The 20,048-nt window shown below is 43.2% G+C and overlaps 1 protein-coding gene across 1 annotated transcript in view; it reads right to left on the bottom strand.

Moving 5' to 3' along the window:
* The window catches only part of LOC131934977 (metabotropic glutamate receptor), an 83,996-nt gene that overhangs the window by 11,647 nt on the left and 52,301 nt on the right, over positions 1-20,048 (bottom strand). Inside the window, exons 6-11 of the mRNA XM_059291253.1 lie at positions 18,870-18,989; positions 18,548-18,715; positions 18,222-18,327; positions 14,604-14,743; positions 10,970-11,130; positions 8,925-9,877 (exon numbers count right to left, since the gene is read on the bottom strand). Coding sequence (XP_059147236.1) covers positions 8,925-9,877; positions 10,970-11,130; positions 14,604-14,743; positions 18,222-18,327; positions 18,548-18,715; positions 18,870-18,989 — 1,648 coding nt within the window. The remainder of the gene's footprint in view (positions 1-8,924; positions 9,878-10,969; positions 11,131-14,603; positions 14,744-18,221; positions 18,328-18,547; positions 18,716-18,869; positions 18,990-20,048) is intronic.

The raw sequence follows: 20,048 nt of genomic DNA, 5'->3' as shown, positions 1-20,048 counted from the left end.
GGTGGTGTGTCTGTGTGTGTGTGTGTCTGTGTCTGTGTCTGTGTGTGTGTCTGTGACATGGGTGGGTGGGTTGGATGGCATCAAGGAAAATATACGCTGCCAAAGTTTTCTGACTTGAAATCTCGGCTCTGTAAAAGTATTATTGAAAATTTTTAAAATTGAATTACAACACTGGCCGGTTCTGTTAGGCATGGGGATAGGTTTACTTCTATGTATAAAATATTAATTTCAATTAATGATTAATTAGAAGATACGAAAGATTATACAGTCTGTTTATTTATTGATGCTCCGACACATAAATATTCTATCAGACAATACAACACTGACCTACTGTATCACTATCATGTTGTGTGATGTGAAATATCTTAGGGTTTTCGTCAAGAGCGTCATGTGTTCTATACACAAGATTCTAATGTTCAATGGAATGTTCGAAATGTGTATTTTAACAAACTTTTACAAATGTGAAATGTGAAAATCGTCGAGACAAAACATCAGGTAGACGAAAGAACAGAAAGAAAAAAGTGATTTTTTAAATTTTTTGATTACTCTCCCTTTACACCTCGTTGTGTGAACTTTACTTGGACAATCAGACGGGGGTTATGGTATTCTTTTCTGGCTAATCCTGCGGCTAATCCTGGGACTAATCCGGCGGCTAATCTATGTCTCTGGAATACTCTCGTTTCAGCTGGTGATGGAAGGTGGGGTGGAGAGAGGAGGGAGGGGGTTGACATGGAGGGTGGGGTGGAGAGAGGAGGGAGGGGGTTGACAAGTCTGACAAAAACAGTTTTAACATCAGACGACGTGTACTGAGACGGTTGTTGTTCACGGTTCCCAGAAAACTGCGCAATCGGAAAACTGCGCAATCGGAAAACTGCGCAATCGGAAAACTGCGCAATCAGAAAACTGCGCAATCGGAAAACTGCGCAATCAGAAAACTGCGCAATCAGAAAACTGCGCAATCAGAAAACTGCGCAATCAGAAAACTGCGCAATCAGAAAACTGCGCAACCAGAAAACGGCGCAATCAGAAAACTGCGCAATCAGAAAACTGCGCAACGTGACGCACAACGTGATCAGTCAAAGATGTTACAGCTTTATTCGCGTACCAGGTGCAAACACATCTAAGACGTGTTTCTAACCAGATTCTATTGAACGTCTTACCACTGACACCAGACGTCTTGACGTCCCAACATACACAACACGTGTTGACGTCATGTCATAGACCTAACACGTCCTGACGTTATCGAACGTCTTTTTTCTCGCATGTTTTGTCATTAAGTCAGCGGGTTTGTGGACCCTAAGTTTCAGTCTTTAGATGGCCGACCCAAGTTTAGATGGCCGACCCAAGTTTAGATGGCCGACCCAAGTTTCAATCTTTAGATGGCCGACCCAAGTAATGGCCCAAGATGGCCGACCCAAGTAATGGCCCAAGATAGCCCATTAAAGTGGCGCATGGCGGCATGCGGAAGTCAAATGACCTCCCCTGAGACTGACTGTGTGATGTCGAGACAAGGCCAAGGTCATCAAACCTAATTGGTTTCAGCGGAGCCCAGAGGTCTCGGGTTTATGTGAGACCGGTGCTTAGAGACCCTCACAGGTCAGGGGTCACACGACCAGTGTCGGAGGTTAGACGCGGCTGGTAGAGCAGACGACTGCCTAGTCCCAATTCTCGAGTTCCCATCCCAGGCATAGGTCCTAGGGTGTTGCTGAGTTCATCCAGCTCTGACGGGTACCTGGCTAACGTTAGGGGATAGTGGCTGGGCGATAGTTATTAGCACACTATTTCTTTTTATTCCTTGGTCACAGAAACATGTAAACTGTACTTCACCTGTCTCAAGGACTGTCAGTTTCGAAAGGTTAACTTAACTTTATAAGGAAAAAGTTAACCTACAACGCTGCATGAAATGAACTTAGACAAGTTTTGTTCTGTATGCTCCCATTATGTACTGAGATCAAGGTTTATTGAGTGTGTTGTCATAAGTCAAAGGTCGCCAGTGGTCCAACTGATTAAGGGAAGTGGCCAGTGGTCCACCTGATTAAGGGAAGTGGCCAGTGGTCCACCTGATTAATGGAAGTGGCCAGTGGTCCAGCTTAATCCACACGTCCATCAGGGTTAGAAAGTCAGATGGAAAAGTTGGGGGGGGGGGGGAGACTATAACTAGGGTGGAATTATAGGTACATTGTGGTTGAAAACACAATGAGTGCTTGCTAATGAGCATCTGCTAATGAGGGCCGGTCACTGACCCCTGACTTTCAGTCACCCAAACTGTACAGCTTAAAACAAAAGATCCAGGCCTAGGATTTGATCTAACTGAAGCCCTAACTGGCTTTATTTGGACACACAGGACAACTTCTCGCAGACAGCAATATTTACTGTAGAGCTAAGTTGGTCTAGAGGCTACAGTATTTACTGTAGAGAGAAGTTGGTCTAGAGGCTACAATATTTACCGTAAAGAGAAGTTGGCCCTACAATATTTACTGTAGAGAGAAGTTGGCCCTACAATATTTACTGTAGAGAGAAGTTGGCCCTACAATATTTTCTGTAGAGAGAAGTTGGCCCTACAATATTTACTGTAGAGAGAAGTTGGCCCTACAATATTTACTGTAAAGAGAAGTTGGTGTAGAGGCTACAATGTACAGTGGGCAGATCAAACCGTGACACATCTAGAAGTTTCTAGGAGAACATTTAGAGAGAAGATAGATACCAATGTCTGGGCCTGGTTGAAATATCGTGGTCAACAATCAGGACAGTTGACTGAAGGGTGTCTTGCAGAACTTGCAATAGTTCATTCATTTCAACAATATCAGTTCACAATCACGATTTGGACAATGTCATTGATCAGACTTACAGTGCGGTACAGAAAGGAAATGAACAGTTTTGAAAGTAAATCAGAAAAATCAATATAAGATGAATGACCAGAGACAGAACCGCTTTTATCGATTACAGAAATATCCGGTCAGTGTTACTATAAATAGAGTTACAGCCACGCTAAGACCTAATGGAGAAAATATGCTTTAGCCGTCTCGAGAAAAATGGCGCGGGTCTTATCGAAGGGCAATAACTCTTTTATTATATCCCTAAGGGTAGGAGTTAACTAACTTAGCCAGCGACAAAAGCAATGTCCACGTCTATCGTCCGGCCTGGGAGCCCACCAATGGGAGATGGTGTTTGCTCACGACACGAGCTCTGGCTAGAAGCTCTGCCGGTAGCCTCCGTGTAGGTACACAAGCTGCGCGGAGACCGCGGAGATAGCGCTGCCCGAGGATGACTCTGTGAAACACGGTCAAACAAAACTTGAGGTTGGTGGATATGGACTCAGCGGGTCTCAAACTTTTCATTCCACCACAAGTAAACAAACCTTGGTTCTTACATTGGACTCGTCTTCTCTACGTCTGCTAAGTCAACGGAACTATTATCTTAATCTCCAACATGATCTAAACTTGTGTTGGTTTAAAATTGTAAATCCATGTAAATAACGTGAGTCTACACATTGTAAGGTCTGATCTGGACTTGACGGGGATAAGAAAATCTACGGCACACCCCCCCCCTGTTGTTGGTGGGTTATAACTTGAATTTGATGTGTGTGATTTTGTTGGTGTGTGGTTGTGTTGGTGTGTGTGGTTTTGTTGGTGTGTGGTTGTGTTGGTGTGTGTGGTTTTGTTGGTGTGTGGTTGTGTTGGTGTGTGTGGTTTTGTTGGTGTGTGGTTGTGTTGGTGTGTGTGGTTTTGTTGGTGTGTGGTTGTGTTGGTGTGTGTGGTTTTGTTGGTGTGTGGTTGTGTTGGTGTGTGTGGTTTTGTTGGTGTGTGGTTGTGTTGGTGTGTGTGGTTTTGTTGGTGTGTGGTTGTGTTGGTGTGTGTGGTTTTGTTGGTGTGTGGTTGTGTTGGTGTGTGTGGTTTTGTTGGTGTGTGGTTGTGTTGGTGTGTGTGGTTTTGTTGGTGTGTGGTTGTGTTGGTGTGTGTGGTTTTGTTGGTGTGTGGTTGTGTTGGTGTGTGGTTTTGTTGGTGTGTGTGGTTCTGTTGGTGAGTGTGGATTCTGTTGTGTATGCTACTATGTGGGACTTCTCTATGTGTTGATGTGAGTGAACTCATTGTTTCTCTTGACCCAACATTTGAACGCTGTGGATCACCTGATGATCGTGTGTAACTTTTGGGCAGGAATTCAACATCCACCCAGACAAATGGACATCCCTCAGCCCCACCCTCAGCCCCGCCCACCCCCGTCCCACACAGTGGAAGATAGTACATGCGATATTAACCCCTGCCCCCAATAAATGAATCAACAAAATAGAAAACCTTTAGTGCAGCAGTGGGAAAAGACCCACCCACCCACCATACCCTGACCCCCCCCCCACCCCTACATACTCACGGATGGGGAGGGGCGGGCTAGTTTGTACTTTGCGAGTGAGTTTACAGAGCAACATTACGACATCAAATAAACACGAGCTCGATTTTTTTCGGCTGAGATGGATCACCCCCACACCCCACACTGAGCTGACCACCACAAGCCCCACACCCTGGGCTGACCCCCCCCCCCCCCCCCAGGGTAGAGCCCCACCCCTACGGCCTGTCACCCAATGTTGACCATCACGTCCAGCCCGTGTTGATCCCGAGTTTAATCAGCGTAAAACAAAGATGGGGCTGGGGTTAAAGACACAGTCGTCTCCCTTTTCTTGTAGACACAAGGCACCAGTAGGACCAGAGTGATAGCAAAGCTGGCAGGGGCGACAACTCACTGAAAGTACAACTAGCAGGGGCAACAACTCAAAGTACAACTAGCAGGGGCGACAACTCAAAGTACAACTAGCAGGGGCGACAACTCACCGAAAGTACAACTAGCAGGGGCGACAACTCAAAGTAAAACTAGCAGGGGCAACAACTCAAAGTACAACTAGCAGGGACAATAACTCACCGAAAGTATAACTAGTAGGGGCGACAACTCACCGAAAGTACAACTAGCAGGGGCGACAACTCACTTTAAGTGCAAGATTCAGGGGTGACAACTCATTGAATTTTCAACAAGCAGGGGTCATAACTCAATGAAACTACAATTAGCAAGCTTTAAAACTGTGTTGGCGTTATCAGCATTGTTCTGTGAAGGGGAGTGAGAGAGAGAGAGAGAGAGAGAGAGAGAGAGAGAGAGAGAGAGAGAGAAGAAAGACTCACTGAAAGTTAAACTGTTAAAGGCGGCAACTCAAAGTACAATTCTATTAGTGTTCTTTAACAAGGGCGACTACTGGGTAAAGGTTTAACCCATTAACTATATTAGCGCTATCTACAGGAAAGACACCTCTGTAGCAACATCAAGAGAAGCGACTAGACGTAGAATGTACAGCAGCATTAGTACTATATCATTGTCAGCCCTAAACATATTGTCCCAATGTTTTAAAAAACAAGACCAGATATTTCTATTCACTAGTCTGGTACGTGGTGTCTCAACTATAAGCGATCTATAAAAAAATCAATCAAACACACACCTTTATTGCTAGCCTGCCCATAAACTTTAGAAATATATTTCTTGGTCTTACAATGAATTATTTTTGTTTTTAATTAAGTCAACTAATTAGGCTGGTTTAAATTAAAAATATACTCTCTTAAGATTTGGTAGCGACAACTAAAGCTTCGAAATGATGTTTATTAACTCCTTTAATTAGACCAAACATTTAAAAGCCATAGTACTTGAATGCAGAGGCGTAACGAAGGGGGGGGGGGCGGGGGGTGCGGACCGCACCGGGTGACACCATTTAGGGGGGTGACACCAAGGCAAAAAATAGTAAAATATATAGAGAAAAATGTCAGGGTGGGGGGTTGCAAATCAAAAATTGAAAGTTTGTACCCGGGAAGAGTCGCTACACCTCTCGGGGGGGGGGGGGGGGTGACACCATTAAGTGCCGCACCGGGTGATACCCGACCTCGCTACGTCACTGCTTGAATGAATGTACTTTTATTAATTATAAAAACTTAGCTGTAAGAAAATTAATACCCGCACTTGCACCATAACCAGATAGGTAGATGTTCCACGTATGTACGGGTATGATTGAAGTGTATCGGATACTGCACTAGACTATGTTAATGGATTGAGTTCATTGTTGTTTCAATTAAACCAAAACTGGAACATTTTAAAAGTACGGAATCGATGAAAGGATATTTTGTTCCGGTTAACTGCCGGCTTTTTCACGGTCATATTTCATGGTGATAATGATAAGTGGATCAGGTAAATAATTAATTATCATTTACTTAGGTAAATTAATACCTCCATCCCCCCCTCTCACTCATGTCGTCATAAAACATGACCACACAAAGGAATATGATTCTAGTTAGTGTTATTTTTTACTTGTCGTGCATAATCCATGGCGCTTAATGCAATTCATGTGGTTTTAGTCATAATGAAGCGTAATGTCAAGTCATTATGACATGTGATCAAAGTCATAATGACACATGATCAAAGTCATAATGACACGTGATCAAAGTCATAATGACACATGATCAAAGTCATAATGACCACTGGGTAGTTCGTACCAGTACTAATGAGTACCAACTTAATTAAACCATCTCCTGATTAGGGGCAGGTACACTGTGGAACAAATGTGTGCATAAAATGTCCGACAAGCTGTTCCAGTGGAAATCAGACGTCACACTTTTACACGTGTTGTCATGATACATGGCTATATAGCTTTATACGGTTCTCTCACCCCATACAGATATAAGGTTATATGGCTATATACGGTTCTCTCACCCCATACAGATATATGGTTATATGGCTATATACGGTTCTCTCACGCCGTACATATATAAGGTTATATGGCTATATACGGTTCTCTCACCCCATACAGATATATGGTTATATGGCTATATACGGTTCTCTCACGCCGTACATATATAAGGTTATATGGCTACATATGGTTCTTTTACCACATACAGATATAATAAGGTTATACGGCTATATATGGTTCTTTTACAAGATAAAGATATAAGAATGTTTTTTTTAAATACATTTGGTTAAAAGTGGTAAAGTTCTAGGAAGATTCCTTTTAATGCCCATATTTATTAAAGTACTTACTGTATACAAAAAAAAAATATCTTTAATCTTTTGTTCGGAAATTTTAAGTTCTCCGAAATAAATTCCTTCTAATGCCAATATTTCTTAAAGTACTTTCTCAATGTTATTTTAAATCTTTTGTTTGAAAAATTCAACTTTTCCCAAACAAATCTCCCTCGTTTGAATCCGTTGGCATTAAACGATTGATCTAGTCCTCACTTGATGCAAATATCGACCTTTAAAGAAACAATCGCTTCATTTATTTCTTCCCCCTCCTGATGAATCTATTTAAAAAAAAAACATTCTCCATTAAATAAAAAAAATACATAGTCTTCATGACTTTCAACACCCAAATTAAAAAAAAATATTGTAAAATCATTTCTCAGATATTTCTAAGGTTAATTAACACACCATTTTTATTTTGGTATACATAAGATAAGACTTGATATCTCGGTACAACAATAATGAAGGAGAGAAACCTCCAAAATCAAACAACTGCTGTCTTGTAGTTTGTTCTTAGATGAAGTATCGCTTTGGAAGCTAATCCAGAAAGAAAAGCAGGCTGAAATCAGAGTCAATGTCCTATAAGGAGCATAACAAGTTGACACGTAATGCTTAATTGTGATGGAGGAAATCCCTGCCCACATTACAATTAAGACGGAACAAAAAAGAATCATAAAACCGATTTTTATTTTTGGTCTACATTTTATGAACCGGCAGGAATATGGCCAGACGAACATCACCCAACGCACCATAGTAAAAAAATGTAACAAAAACATCCAATTCCTGGTATAGTTAGACACATGCGTATAAAAACAAAAAATGTCTGACGAATAGAATAGAAAACGGAAACTAGCAGCAGAAAAATGGGTAAGACTTGAAAACATATTTTTGGTGTCCCGAATCGAATGATTTCAGATACTTGTTTCGTTTTTTTTCTAGGACTGGTGAGTGGGTTGGGAGAATGGTAGCGAGGGTTGATGGTAGGATGGTAGCGTGGGTTGATGGTAGGATGGTTGACGGGAAGGGTTGTATTTTTATGAGGACATGTGGTAATTTGTGTTTGTGGGTGGAGGTGGGGGTCGGCTTACAACACGTCAGCCCATTATGGCGGCATCTACTCCAGTACGGAGCGTAACCGGTAAAATTGTCGCAAATGAAAGCATTACATTTAAATAATTGCTTCTACGAACAATGAGATTTTGTTTTCAAAGCACTTTCCTCGCAGATATAAAATTGTGTCATTTATTTAGCAATTTAACCAGCTGAGCTAAAATACAAATGACGTCAGAGGTTGATTAACAAAATAAAAAGATTTTTGCTGAGAGAACTTCTCGGGTGGCCGCCTAGAGTCGTTTGATGATTTCAAATTTTCGTTAAGCTGGGATGAGATATTTAAGGATAAATTCTTTTTATCTGCAGCACGGGTATCATGTGACCAAAAGGACTTAATGTTGTGGATCTTGTCAGTGGATCCCTTGATCACGTGATGCACAAATTGGCGGATTAGCTCCAATAGATCTGAGATTAATTACCTGATTACAAGGTCACTTAAGTTTAACACTTGTTAAATCAGGTTAATTATGCTAGAGGAAAAATATGTACGGTACGCGTGTACAAATGTCAACTATGTACATATGTGTCCGTGTACATAAATGTGTTATGTGTACGTGTACAGGTAAACGTGTGTGTGTGTATGTGTATGTGCACGTGTATATGTGCACGAGAGTGTTTGTTACATGTGTGTGTATGTGCAAGTGTGTGTATGTACGTGTGGCCATGTGTACGTGTGTATGTGCTGATGCCCCTGACATATATAAAAACAAGACATACTGTGGTCACCACTTGTAAAACAAGACATACTTCACATAAAAAAAGACATAACCTACCGTCACTCTGGGTACCCGAGTCGACCCGACCCCCGGGCGAGCTATTGTTGAGCTTGACGTGCATATTTTTAGCCATCATGCTCTGACGCACGTTCCTCTCTGGCCGCATGATGATGATGTACAACTTTGGCGTGAACATGCAGATAAGCGCCACAGTGGCGCTCAGGCTGATGGAGAAACACATTGTCGCTATACGGATCTGTATGTTGTGGGAGGTGCTCAAATAGATCACGACAAACGCCGCCCATATTATACACGTCGTGTACATGGTAAATCCGATGTACTTGGATTCGTTGAAAGCTTCTGGAATCTTCCGCGTGATGACGGCGTACACCGTGCAGACTAGCACCAGGAAGATGGGGTACGAGAACCCTATCATGTAGGCGAACCCGATGGCCGCCTCGCATACCAGTTGGTGGTCGTCCCGCCGGGCGTAGAACGACCGGGCGTTGGGCGGGCTGGTCAGTAGCCAGATCAGGCTGACGATGATCTGACACGCCACCAGGCTCGCGCAGATCACCAGCTGCGACTCAGGACTTATGAATTTCGGACGTTTTACGGTTCGTTTTCCGGCTCTAAATATCCGGGATATCCGGTTTGTTTTGGTCAAGATGGCGGAGTAGCAGACGGAGAAGCAGAAGCCGATGCCGATGGTCTGAGCGCCGCAGACGTACTTGGTTGGTTTGGAGACGAGCAGGAAGGTCATGGTGTAACACAGGAATATGCCCAGCAGCAAGACGAAGCTGAGCTCTCGGCCCGAGGCCTTGACCACGGGCGTGTTGTTGTGCTTCAGGAAGATGGCGGCGGTGACTAGGGTGGCCAGGATGCCGAGGGTGGCCACGGCCATGGCGGCGAGGGCGATGGCGTCGGTGTAGCGGAGGTAGATGGGTGGGATCTCGATACATGACGTCATGTTGTAGCTGGGGAGGGTGCCGTCAGGACACTCAACACACCTGCAGGAATAGTTAAAGTCTCAAATTGGAAGCAAGTTTTAATCAAGTTTTAATTAAATTTTAATTAAGTTTTAATTTAGTTTTAATTAAGTTTTAATTTATTTTTAATTAAATTTTAATTAAGATTTAGTTAAATGCCTTACAATTATTTTCGAACATGAAACAGTTTTAAAAAATTGATTTTCATGAATAATTTGATCTCAACTTCCTGTCTGTCTGCCTTCCTCACCTGATTGTTTCCGTTCAATCAATTTTTTTTAATAAGCTGATGGGTGAAAAGGTGCGAATAATTTGTTAAAAATAAAATCTAGAATCACGGAAATCTATTTTCATTTTAATTAGAAAAATTTCTGTACTTCTAGATGATGTGTTTATTTGGATGGAAACATTTTAGCCGCATGAGTTTAGAAAAGGCCAAAAAACACTGCTTCATAAGCCACGTAGATCACATGTTGGAAGACGTCTTTTTAAACATTTTTTGTTAAGTGTGTTTGACGTATTTACATGGTCTTAAATACATTCACCTATTTATGTAGTTATAACATACTTCAAGAAACTACAATATTGAATAGAATTTTAAGATAATAACTGCACACATATTACACGATCTGTACTAGATTGAGTTCAACAAAATACACGAGTGTTGCCTAGATCTACAAGAGTTCAACAACTGACATGAGTGTTGCCTAGATCTAGAGTTGAATGAGTGACATGAGTGTTGCCTAGATCTACAACATTTAGAACGAGTCACATGACCCCTGCCTAGATCTACAACATTTAGAACGAGTCACATGACCCCTGCCTAGATCTACAACATTTAATTTAGAACGAGTCACAAGACCCCTGCCTAGATCTACAACATTTAGAACGAGTCACATGACCCCTGCCTAGATCTACAACATTTAGAACGAGTCACATGACCCCTGCCTAGATCTACAACATTTAGAACGAGTCACATGACCCCTGCCTAGATCTACAAGAGTTGAACGAGTCACATGACCCCTGCCTAGATCTACAACATTTAGAACGAGTCACATGACCCCTGCATAGATCTACAACATTTAGAACGAGTCACATGACCCCTGCCCTCACTTGGTCTCATCAGGACGGTACTGGTATGTGAGACAGTCCTTACAGTACCAACAGCACGGGTCCCCGGGGATAGGCTCCATGTACTGGACACGGCTACACTTGGAGCTGCACACGGACGGGGGGTGGTCCGGCTCTGTCGTCCGGAAGATGATCGGGTCCGTCTGCAATGAGAGGTGTATTACGTCGCAATCACTGCAGGGTCAAGGTCAATTTTGTTTTTTGAAACACTGTCACAGAAAGGTAAGATATCCGTGTTACGTTGTTAGAAACATAATCCCCCCCCGCCACGCCCCATACTATCAAGTCCCACGTACAAAAAAACACACATAACATGAACACACACATCACTAAACCACATATACAAAAAGCACACATACCCCATAAATACACAATCATAAAAAATACACAAAGATCACAAAAACGTACAATGAAAACAAAATCACAATACAAAATCGCAATACAAAATCGCAATACAAAAACACAATACATAAACACAATACAAAAACAAATTACAAAAACAAAATACAAAAACACAATACAAAAACACAATACAAGAGGTCGAGAAAGAGAAGTAGAGAGACGAGGTAACGAAAACAATGTATGAGAGATGGGTGGGGGAAGTACGTCAAGTCTGAGTCAAGTTGAGAAAGTTCTAGTCAACATTTAGGTCTGAAATGTTCTGGTATTGTTTTTTCTCCCCCCCCCCCCCACACTTCCTGATAGAACCCCCTCTCCCCTTTCCTCGCACAACTTCCGCTCACAATTTTTTTCCTTATTCCGCCAACTTTGAAAATATTTCGATTTTTTCCATCCTTTCTTCTGTTTTTTTACGTTGTGTCGTTGGCCTCGTTATCAAGTATTTTCTCAAATTTCGCTACCTCTATCAAAAACTGGTTACAACAAATCAATGTCCAGTTTTTTATAGACAGCCTTAGACTGTTCAGTTTGGGCAGACAAGTTTGTTATTGTCTAAAAGACTGTTGAGATTATGTGAAGACTAGAACTAACCATATATCCTGTATGGAACATATTCTCAGTCTGCAACATGTTTCTATTTTATTTTGTTATTTTCTGTTAAAGACTTTATCATTCATTAAATTGTGTACATGTTCAAGCCAAATAATTCTTGACAAAGAAACATCGTCTACTTGATGAGGAATTGTATTTAAAATGACAGAAAAAAGTCCCAATAATTGTTTACCTGCATTACAGGCAGGGGTGAGCGTGGATTGAATGGACGGGGAGACAACAAAACAAAATAAAGATAAAAATACTTGTCATTTGTATAATCATTATAATTTAAAATAATGTTTTATGGTGTTCAACTTTATGGTTTTCATCTTCATAGCGAACATTCTTGGTGTCTTTCGTAGTACTTAAAGCACAATCCAAACACCACCTAACCTAACCCAACCGAACGCAACCTAACCTAAACCAAAATCTAGATTATACCTAAAACACATTGTTTTCCCCTTTCTCCCCCGACTTAATTAACTGCTACAACACAGCCACATGACCTCGTGTTTGACGTCCCCTGAAGAACTTATTTCACCGTCATTCTTCGCTTCCTCCTAAAGTCATCTCTGTATGATTTAGCTCATCATCTGAGCTTAACTCGAACAAATGAGCTCAGACCCACAAATCTTGACCCAATTATTTTGGCGGTAAAGTGTAGAACTATTTACTTTTGTTCTGAGTCCCCTCCACCCCCCATCCACAAAAAATGTCACAGCAATTAAGCAAAGCCGCGAGATCTGTTGTATCCTCGGCTTATCCCTGGGTACTTTTGGGATAAATCCTAAAAATTCCTCCCATAAACTTTCAGGAAATTCTTCTGAGAATTGAATACAAAAATGAGATCAAGACAAAAGATGGTAAAAACTTTAATTTTCGGGCCAAAAATTATTTTAAAAGCCTGCATTTCCTGTTATGTGGATTGGGAGAATTTTCAATTTTGTGAACTGCTAAATTTCCTTTCTCATTCTTCTAAATAATAATGATAATTTCTATTAATATTATTGTATTTATCACCCTTTTATTGGCGTCATTATTTTTAATAGTTGTGTTTGTTTCGTCCTCGCATCAACCCCACCTCCAACCACACCCTCCACTACTTCCACCCCCAACCACACCCACCACCACTTCCACCCCAAAACCCTTTATTACCCCTGCAATATATATCCCCCACCCAATATCCCACAACCCATATTACCCACTCCAACCCCTAGCCCCACCACCACCTCCCCATCCATCGTGTCCTCAGCAGACGTAGCGTGCAAACGAAACAGACCAGCAGACGACAAAGAATGCCTTCGATTTGTTGAAACACGTGTTACTTCCGGTTATTTAACAATAACTTATGCATGGAAGAGTTCCGTTTCCGGCTGACCGTGAGCCGGCTTTCTTCAAGTTGGGCAATTATGTGTCTGACCCTAGCCGTCCTGACCCCATCTTGTGGGGGGGGGGGGGGGGGAGGTCACGTGTCCTGCTTGTTTTGAAGACGCTTGTATTGACGTGTTTATAACAGTAGCACCAGCAGACGACAGTAGCACCAGCAGACGACAGTAGCACCAGCAGACGACAGTAGCACCAGCAGACGACAGTAGCACCAGCAGACGACAGTAGCACCACCAGACGACAGTAGCAGACGACAGTAGCACCAGCAGACGACAGTAGCACCAGCAGACGACAGTAGCACCAGCAGACGACAGTAGCACCAGCAGACGACAGTAGCAGACGACAGTAGCACCAGCAGACGACAGTAGCACCAGCAGACGACAGTAGCAGACGACAGTAGCAGACGACAGTAGCAGACGACAGTAACAGACGACAGTAGCACCAGCAGACGACAGTAGCAGACGACAGTAGCAGACGACAGTAGCACCAGAAGACGACAGTAGCACCAGCCGACGACAGTGCCACTGCTAGATTGACCATGGACATCTTAAGATGATCTCTAACTTAGTTTAGACTGGTCAGTTTAGACTGGTCAGTAAAACTGAACCAACGTATGACTATTTCAGCTAACCAAAACATTCTTTGTATCAAGTGACTGGCGCTCTAACATTATCAACATAGGTCTTACAACTAGGACTCTAAGAGACATTCATTTAGTTAACACAAAAACTATCCCATGCTTCTTGAACTAGACTCTCGTGGCATGCTAATATTTAAGATACATGTCAGCCAACCCACACTCCAGACACACACAATCCCCACACAAAATGACACCCACTTCCACACACATGCTATGTGAAAACGTGACTTACCTCACACAAAATGAATCATTCGTCACCTCCACCCCACTAGACGTGACACAGTTCACCCCCTTTACAAAACGTGACAGTCCCCCCCCCCAACAACATGACACACAGTCCCCCAACCCCATAACATGACACACAGTCCCCCAACCCCACAACATGACACACAGTCCCCCACCCCCACACCGTGACACAAAGTCCCCCACCCCCACACCGTGAAACAGTCCCCCACCCCCACAACGTGACACACAGTCCCCCTCCCCCACCCCCACACCGTGACACACAGTCCCCAACCCCCACAACGTGACACACAGTCCCCCACCCCCACCCCCACACCGTGACACAGTCCCCCACACAGTGTGCCATCAACTCACGATATTTAACGTGCTGTTCTTATAAAATCCAACCGTCGCCCACTCGTAGCCCCCTGACTCCGTCTTCCTAAAGTTGAGGATCCTGTACCGAGATGGCCCGTCCCCATTGGACAGGAACTCGAACTCTTGGCCAGATAGACCTGGGGATACATTAACATCATTCATTAGCTCACGGTGGTAAAGGGGGTACTCCCCAACAGGGGGTATGGGGGTAGAGGGGTGTAGAGGTGGGAGGGATGTTATGGGGTGTGGGGTTTAGAGGTGGGAGGAATGTTATGGGGTGTGGGGTTTAGAGGTAGGAGGGATGTTATGGGGTGTGGGGTTTAGAGGTGGGAGGGATGTTATGGGGTGTGGGGGGTAGACACTTGAGGGAGGTAGTGGGATGTGGGATGTAAGGAGGATGTGGGATGTAAGGAGCTAACGGGAGGTGCAGATGTGTGTGAATTGTGTGATGTGTGGGATGTGTGGGATGTTGAGAGGTGTGGGGGTGGGCTAGGGGGTGTGTTACGAGGTGACCGTGGAAGAATTTGAAGTCACTGAAACCGAAAACCTGAGATTTTTCAATATTTATCTTTTCTACATTGAGTTGGACCAATCAACACACGGGAACTGACTTATCGTGTCACACACAAACACCTAACCCATTATAAGGGTACGTTTAACCAAAGAGTAGCTATACATTTTAGGACTGAAATCTCGCCCGTCGTTCTGTCATGAGAGGTCAGACAGTCACATGACGTCATGGGTCACGTGACGAACTTAAACATAGGAGGACTGTTAAACATGAGGGAGATAGCTTGTTAACCTAATCACCGCTAATGAAGGCTGGACCGCTGGGAGGTGGGGTGATGGGGGGTGGGGCGGACTTTGTGATCTTTGTGGACTTGTAGGAGAGAACTGGAATTTTGGAGTTTTAGGAGTTGCACTTTTGTGTGTTGTGTTTCAGTGCTAGAGAGATGAGACTTAGAATTTTTCATGTGGGACTTTGGCCGAAGCTCTTTGATGTACAGAGGACATATATGGATAGAACAGCTATAAATAATAATTTCGGTCATATTTTAAAAATATATGTTAAATATGTTTAAAGTTGAGAACTGCTAGTTGTATTTGGTGGTAGTGGAGCAGACGATGGCTAGCACCAACCCTGACCCCACGTCCGTATCAGCAGAAGCGTCTAGAACCCAGATCGTCTTCCACTACGACAGCTACAGGTTTTGGAACAGAAGTAATCTACGCGTAGTTCGTTACACCCTGAAAGATGTTATTACTTCTAATTTGTGAAGGTGAAGTAGAGTAAACCTTGAGCCTTCACCTTGTCATCTACAGCGTGCTTGTGGTATCCCAACATTCCGGGCTCATAATGACTTCCGGTAGCCACGAATCCAGCTCCACATTTTTACCTAGCTTTAAACCCGGTCAAACACAAACTTGAACCAGCTTTCTTCATACAACCCGCAAACTACATCAACTACCTTTAAATTAAAACACACAAACTAGAAGCCCGAGGTATTAAAACAAGAAAACCCTGCTCTAAAAAAAGTCAATCATTGTCCTATCCAGGCTTTGTTGTCGGCCTTTAATAAACGAGTACCAGCCGCCCTAGGTATAGGGGGATCTGATCAAAGTTGGATGAGGAGGTTTTATGCCAACAAAGACGTTCTATGTCAGAGCAGACGGCTCTCAGACACAAACTCTCCGGGATAAGCACTTGAAATTTGATAGGCTCATTAATTATTCACTTGGTTGTGTGTGTGTGTGTGTGTGTTTGAGGGGTTATGGGGGTGATGTATGTGTAGGGGAGGGTGAGGTTAAGCCTGGGGTGGGTTTGTGTCTGTAGGATGTCAGGGTATGTGACATATTGTAACATTATGTGACAGGTCGGGGCAGTATGTGACACACCGTGGTAGCTATATGTTTGTGAGGGTAGTTATATGTGTGAGGGTAGCTATATGAGTGTGAGGGTAGCTATATGTGTGTGAAAGTAGCTATATGTGGGAGGGTAGCTATATGTGTGGGAGGGCAGCTATATGTGGGAGGGTAGCCATATGTGTGAGAGTAGCCATATATGTGTGAAGGTAGCCATATGTGTATGAGGGTAGCTATATGTGTGTGAGGGTAGCTATATGTGTGTGAGGGTAGCTATATGTATGGGAGATTAGCTATATGTGTGTGAGGTTAACTATATTTGTGTGAGGGTATATATGTGTGTGAGGGTAGCCAAGTGAATAAAGCCCCAGGTAACGTATCACGTCCTGTCCTAATTAAAAGATACCAAAGCCAGACCACTGACCCCCACATAGCCAGATCACTGACCCCCATATAGCCAGATCACTGACCCCCACATAAGTTGAACACAGTTTGTTGAAATACACAATCACTGATGTGTACAATTAAATTAAATCAACACATTCAAACAAAAAGTTTTTCACAACTTTTATTCCATTACGTTTTTAAAAATTCCATTTTTTGGCTGGCTGTGTTAAAAAAAAAATTCTTACTTGCCGAGGATGGCAGTTGGGGAGGGGGAGGGGGAGGGGGGAGGGAGGAAGGGATGGGAGGAGTACAGAAGTGCAAATGGTAAAAAATGTTGCATTGTTATAGATTTATTGCTAACTTAATTACGTGCAAGGTTTGATTGAATAAAAACTGATCACGGTTTATAAAAGTTTAAATATTGAATGATGTAGATATCAATGTGGTTCTACCACTGTCAATCTAATCGAACTGTTCGACCTTTAAGATTTGAATAAAGTGTTGTTCGACCTTTAAGATTTGAATAAAGTGTTGTTCGACCTTTAAGATTTGAATAAAGTGTTGTTCGACCTTTAAGATTTGAATAAAGTGTTGTTCGACCTTCAAGATTTGAATAAAGTGTTGTTCGTTTCTAATGGGATTCCTAGTGAGAAGATTATTGGGTCAAGATTTTTGGGTCACGATGACACAGTTCTAGGAGATCCGGGTGTTAAGTGAAGTTTTAAGGTGTCTATTGTGACGTAAATTGTGAGGTCAGATGCCTAATGTGACGTCAATTGTGAGGTCAGGTGCCTAATGTGACGTCACTAGAGATGTTTAATGGGATGCCAGCTATTGACGAAAAACAGAGTAATATATCAAAGTGTTCAGTGCGACAAGACCGACGACCTCTGCCTGTGACCAGAGATCAAACCTACCCGGCTATCAAGAAATGTAAACCCTTATAGTGAAGAGTTCATTCAACGACCGGTCTATGACGTAGTATGAGATTCTAGGATGGAGCTGGTCCAACGTTTTGTATTGGACAGTGAGCGCCATGTTTCTAAGTACGTGTGTAGTTTACACATGGGACAACCCAGAATTTACCAACCCACCTGTGAACATGTGACAACCCACTTGACCACCTACCTGTAAACATGTGACAACCCACATGACCCTCTACCTGTAAAATGTGACAACCCACATGACCCTCTACCTGTAAACATGTGACAACCCACATGACCCTCTACCTGTAAACATGTGACAACCCACATGACCCTCTACCTGTAAACATGTGACAACCCACACGACCCTCTACCTGTAAACATGTGACAACCCACATGACCCTCTACCTGTAAACATGTGACAACCCACTTGACCACCTACCTGTAAACTTGACTTTTTGGAGAGCGTCTTTGATGACCTCCCCCGGTACCTTTTTCATGGCCTCACATACACCTGGGACCCCGAGACAGAAGTTGCCGTGGATCTCCTGGGGTGCGGGGGGTGGGGGGGGGGAGAAGACATGGAATCAAATCTTTGACCAAATGATATGAAATTGGAGATACGCAAGAGAAATGATGAAGTTATGATCAGGACTTAAAAGAACGCTATGACTTTATTTGGCCTATGATCATGACTGTACGAACATGATGACTTGAGATGGCATATGACTTTGACCTTAAGTCGCCGTGAGATGACTTATGAGTTACCTTGAAGGCGTAAGCGAAGGCCATGACGGAGTCTGACACGAACTGTAGCTGGGCCTCCATCATGAAGGGGTGGTCCTCCTCGATGCTCATGTCCTCCTGGCATGTCCTGTTGTAATATTTGTTATTTGGGGTGCGGGGGGCTTTTTCATGGCGGCACTGGAACACGTCCTGTGGGGGGGGGGGGGGTTAGGGGGGGGGGGTTGGAAGAAATACAAATCCTTATTTCACATTTCTTTGAAATAAATATAAGTTGTGTACTTATAGTTTATATGATAAGATGAATTAGCACAATTATCCTAATTAGCATGACGAGCTTGATTACCTCCCAGTACTCGGGGAACCAGGGGTTCCGTGTGTTGGACGACGGTCGAAGCTTCAGGAAATAGTCTTTAAATCCTTGGACCTCTTCTGCCAGTGGCTGGACGGTCACGGCACCCTCGACCTTTGTGGGCACGGGGAGTTAGCATTTAGTGAGATTTGTACAATCTAAACACAGTGGTGACATTTGGTGACATTCTGACAGTCTAAACACCAAACGTTGAGCACATGGGTGGATATGAAAAAGAGCCAGACGTATAGTGGCTATGTTGAGACAATTTCCATGGTCAGTTCTATTTAATGGAAGGTTAATTATTGTAAGCTCTGGACAACATTAACCGACCATTAATTAATCAACTCTGTCACAATTAACCTCTACTATCACGTGCAGCATTGCGTCACTGATTACGTCAGTAGTAAACCTGGCAGCATGTTTCCAGGTCAGGGGTAAAAAAATGTAACATGATCAATGGATCTTAGATCAGTCTGACGTCTTACATGCAGGTGATAACCCAATCAACGTCAGGTCGTTGACCTCTTGACCCCATCGGTCAACTCTCTGTTAAATATTTAACAGAGGAGACCTACAGACAAAAATTATCTGTTGCCTTTTAAAGGGCTTTTGTCCATTGTAATCTTTGATCCAAATACTGCGGTATCCATTTACCCCATCCTAGAATATATAAACACTCACATCCAACAGGTAAATAATCACCTCCTACAGGTGAACACTCACCTCCTCCTACAGGTAAACACTCACCTCCTACAGGTAAACACTCACCTCCTACAGGTAAACACTCACCTCCTACAGGTAAACACTCACCTCCTCCTACAGGTAAACACTCACCTCCTACAGGTAAACACTCACCTCCTACAGGTAAACTCACCTCCTACAGGTAATCACTCACCTCCTACAGGTAAACACTCACCTCCTACAGGTAAACACTCACCTCCTACAGGTAAACACTCACCTCCTACAGGTAAACACTCACCTCCTCCTACAGGTAAACTCACCTCCTACAGGTAAACACTCACCTCCAACAGGTGAACACTCACCTCCTACAGGTAAATAATCACCTCCTACAGGTAAACACTCACCTCCAACAGGTGAACACTCACCTCCAACAGGTGAACACTCACCTCCTACAGGTAAACACTCACCTCCTACAGGTAAACACTCACC

Source organism: Physella acuta, unplaced genomic scaffold (assembly GCF_028476545.2).
Source record: "Physella acuta isolate Inbredline_101_S28 unplaced genomic scaffold, ASM2847654v3 ptg000125l, whole genome shotgun sequence".
Taxonomy (NCBI): Eukaryota; Metazoa; Mollusca; class Gastropoda; family Physidae; genus Physella; species Physella acuta.
This window is presented reverse-complemented; position numbering and strand designations above follow the sequence as displayed.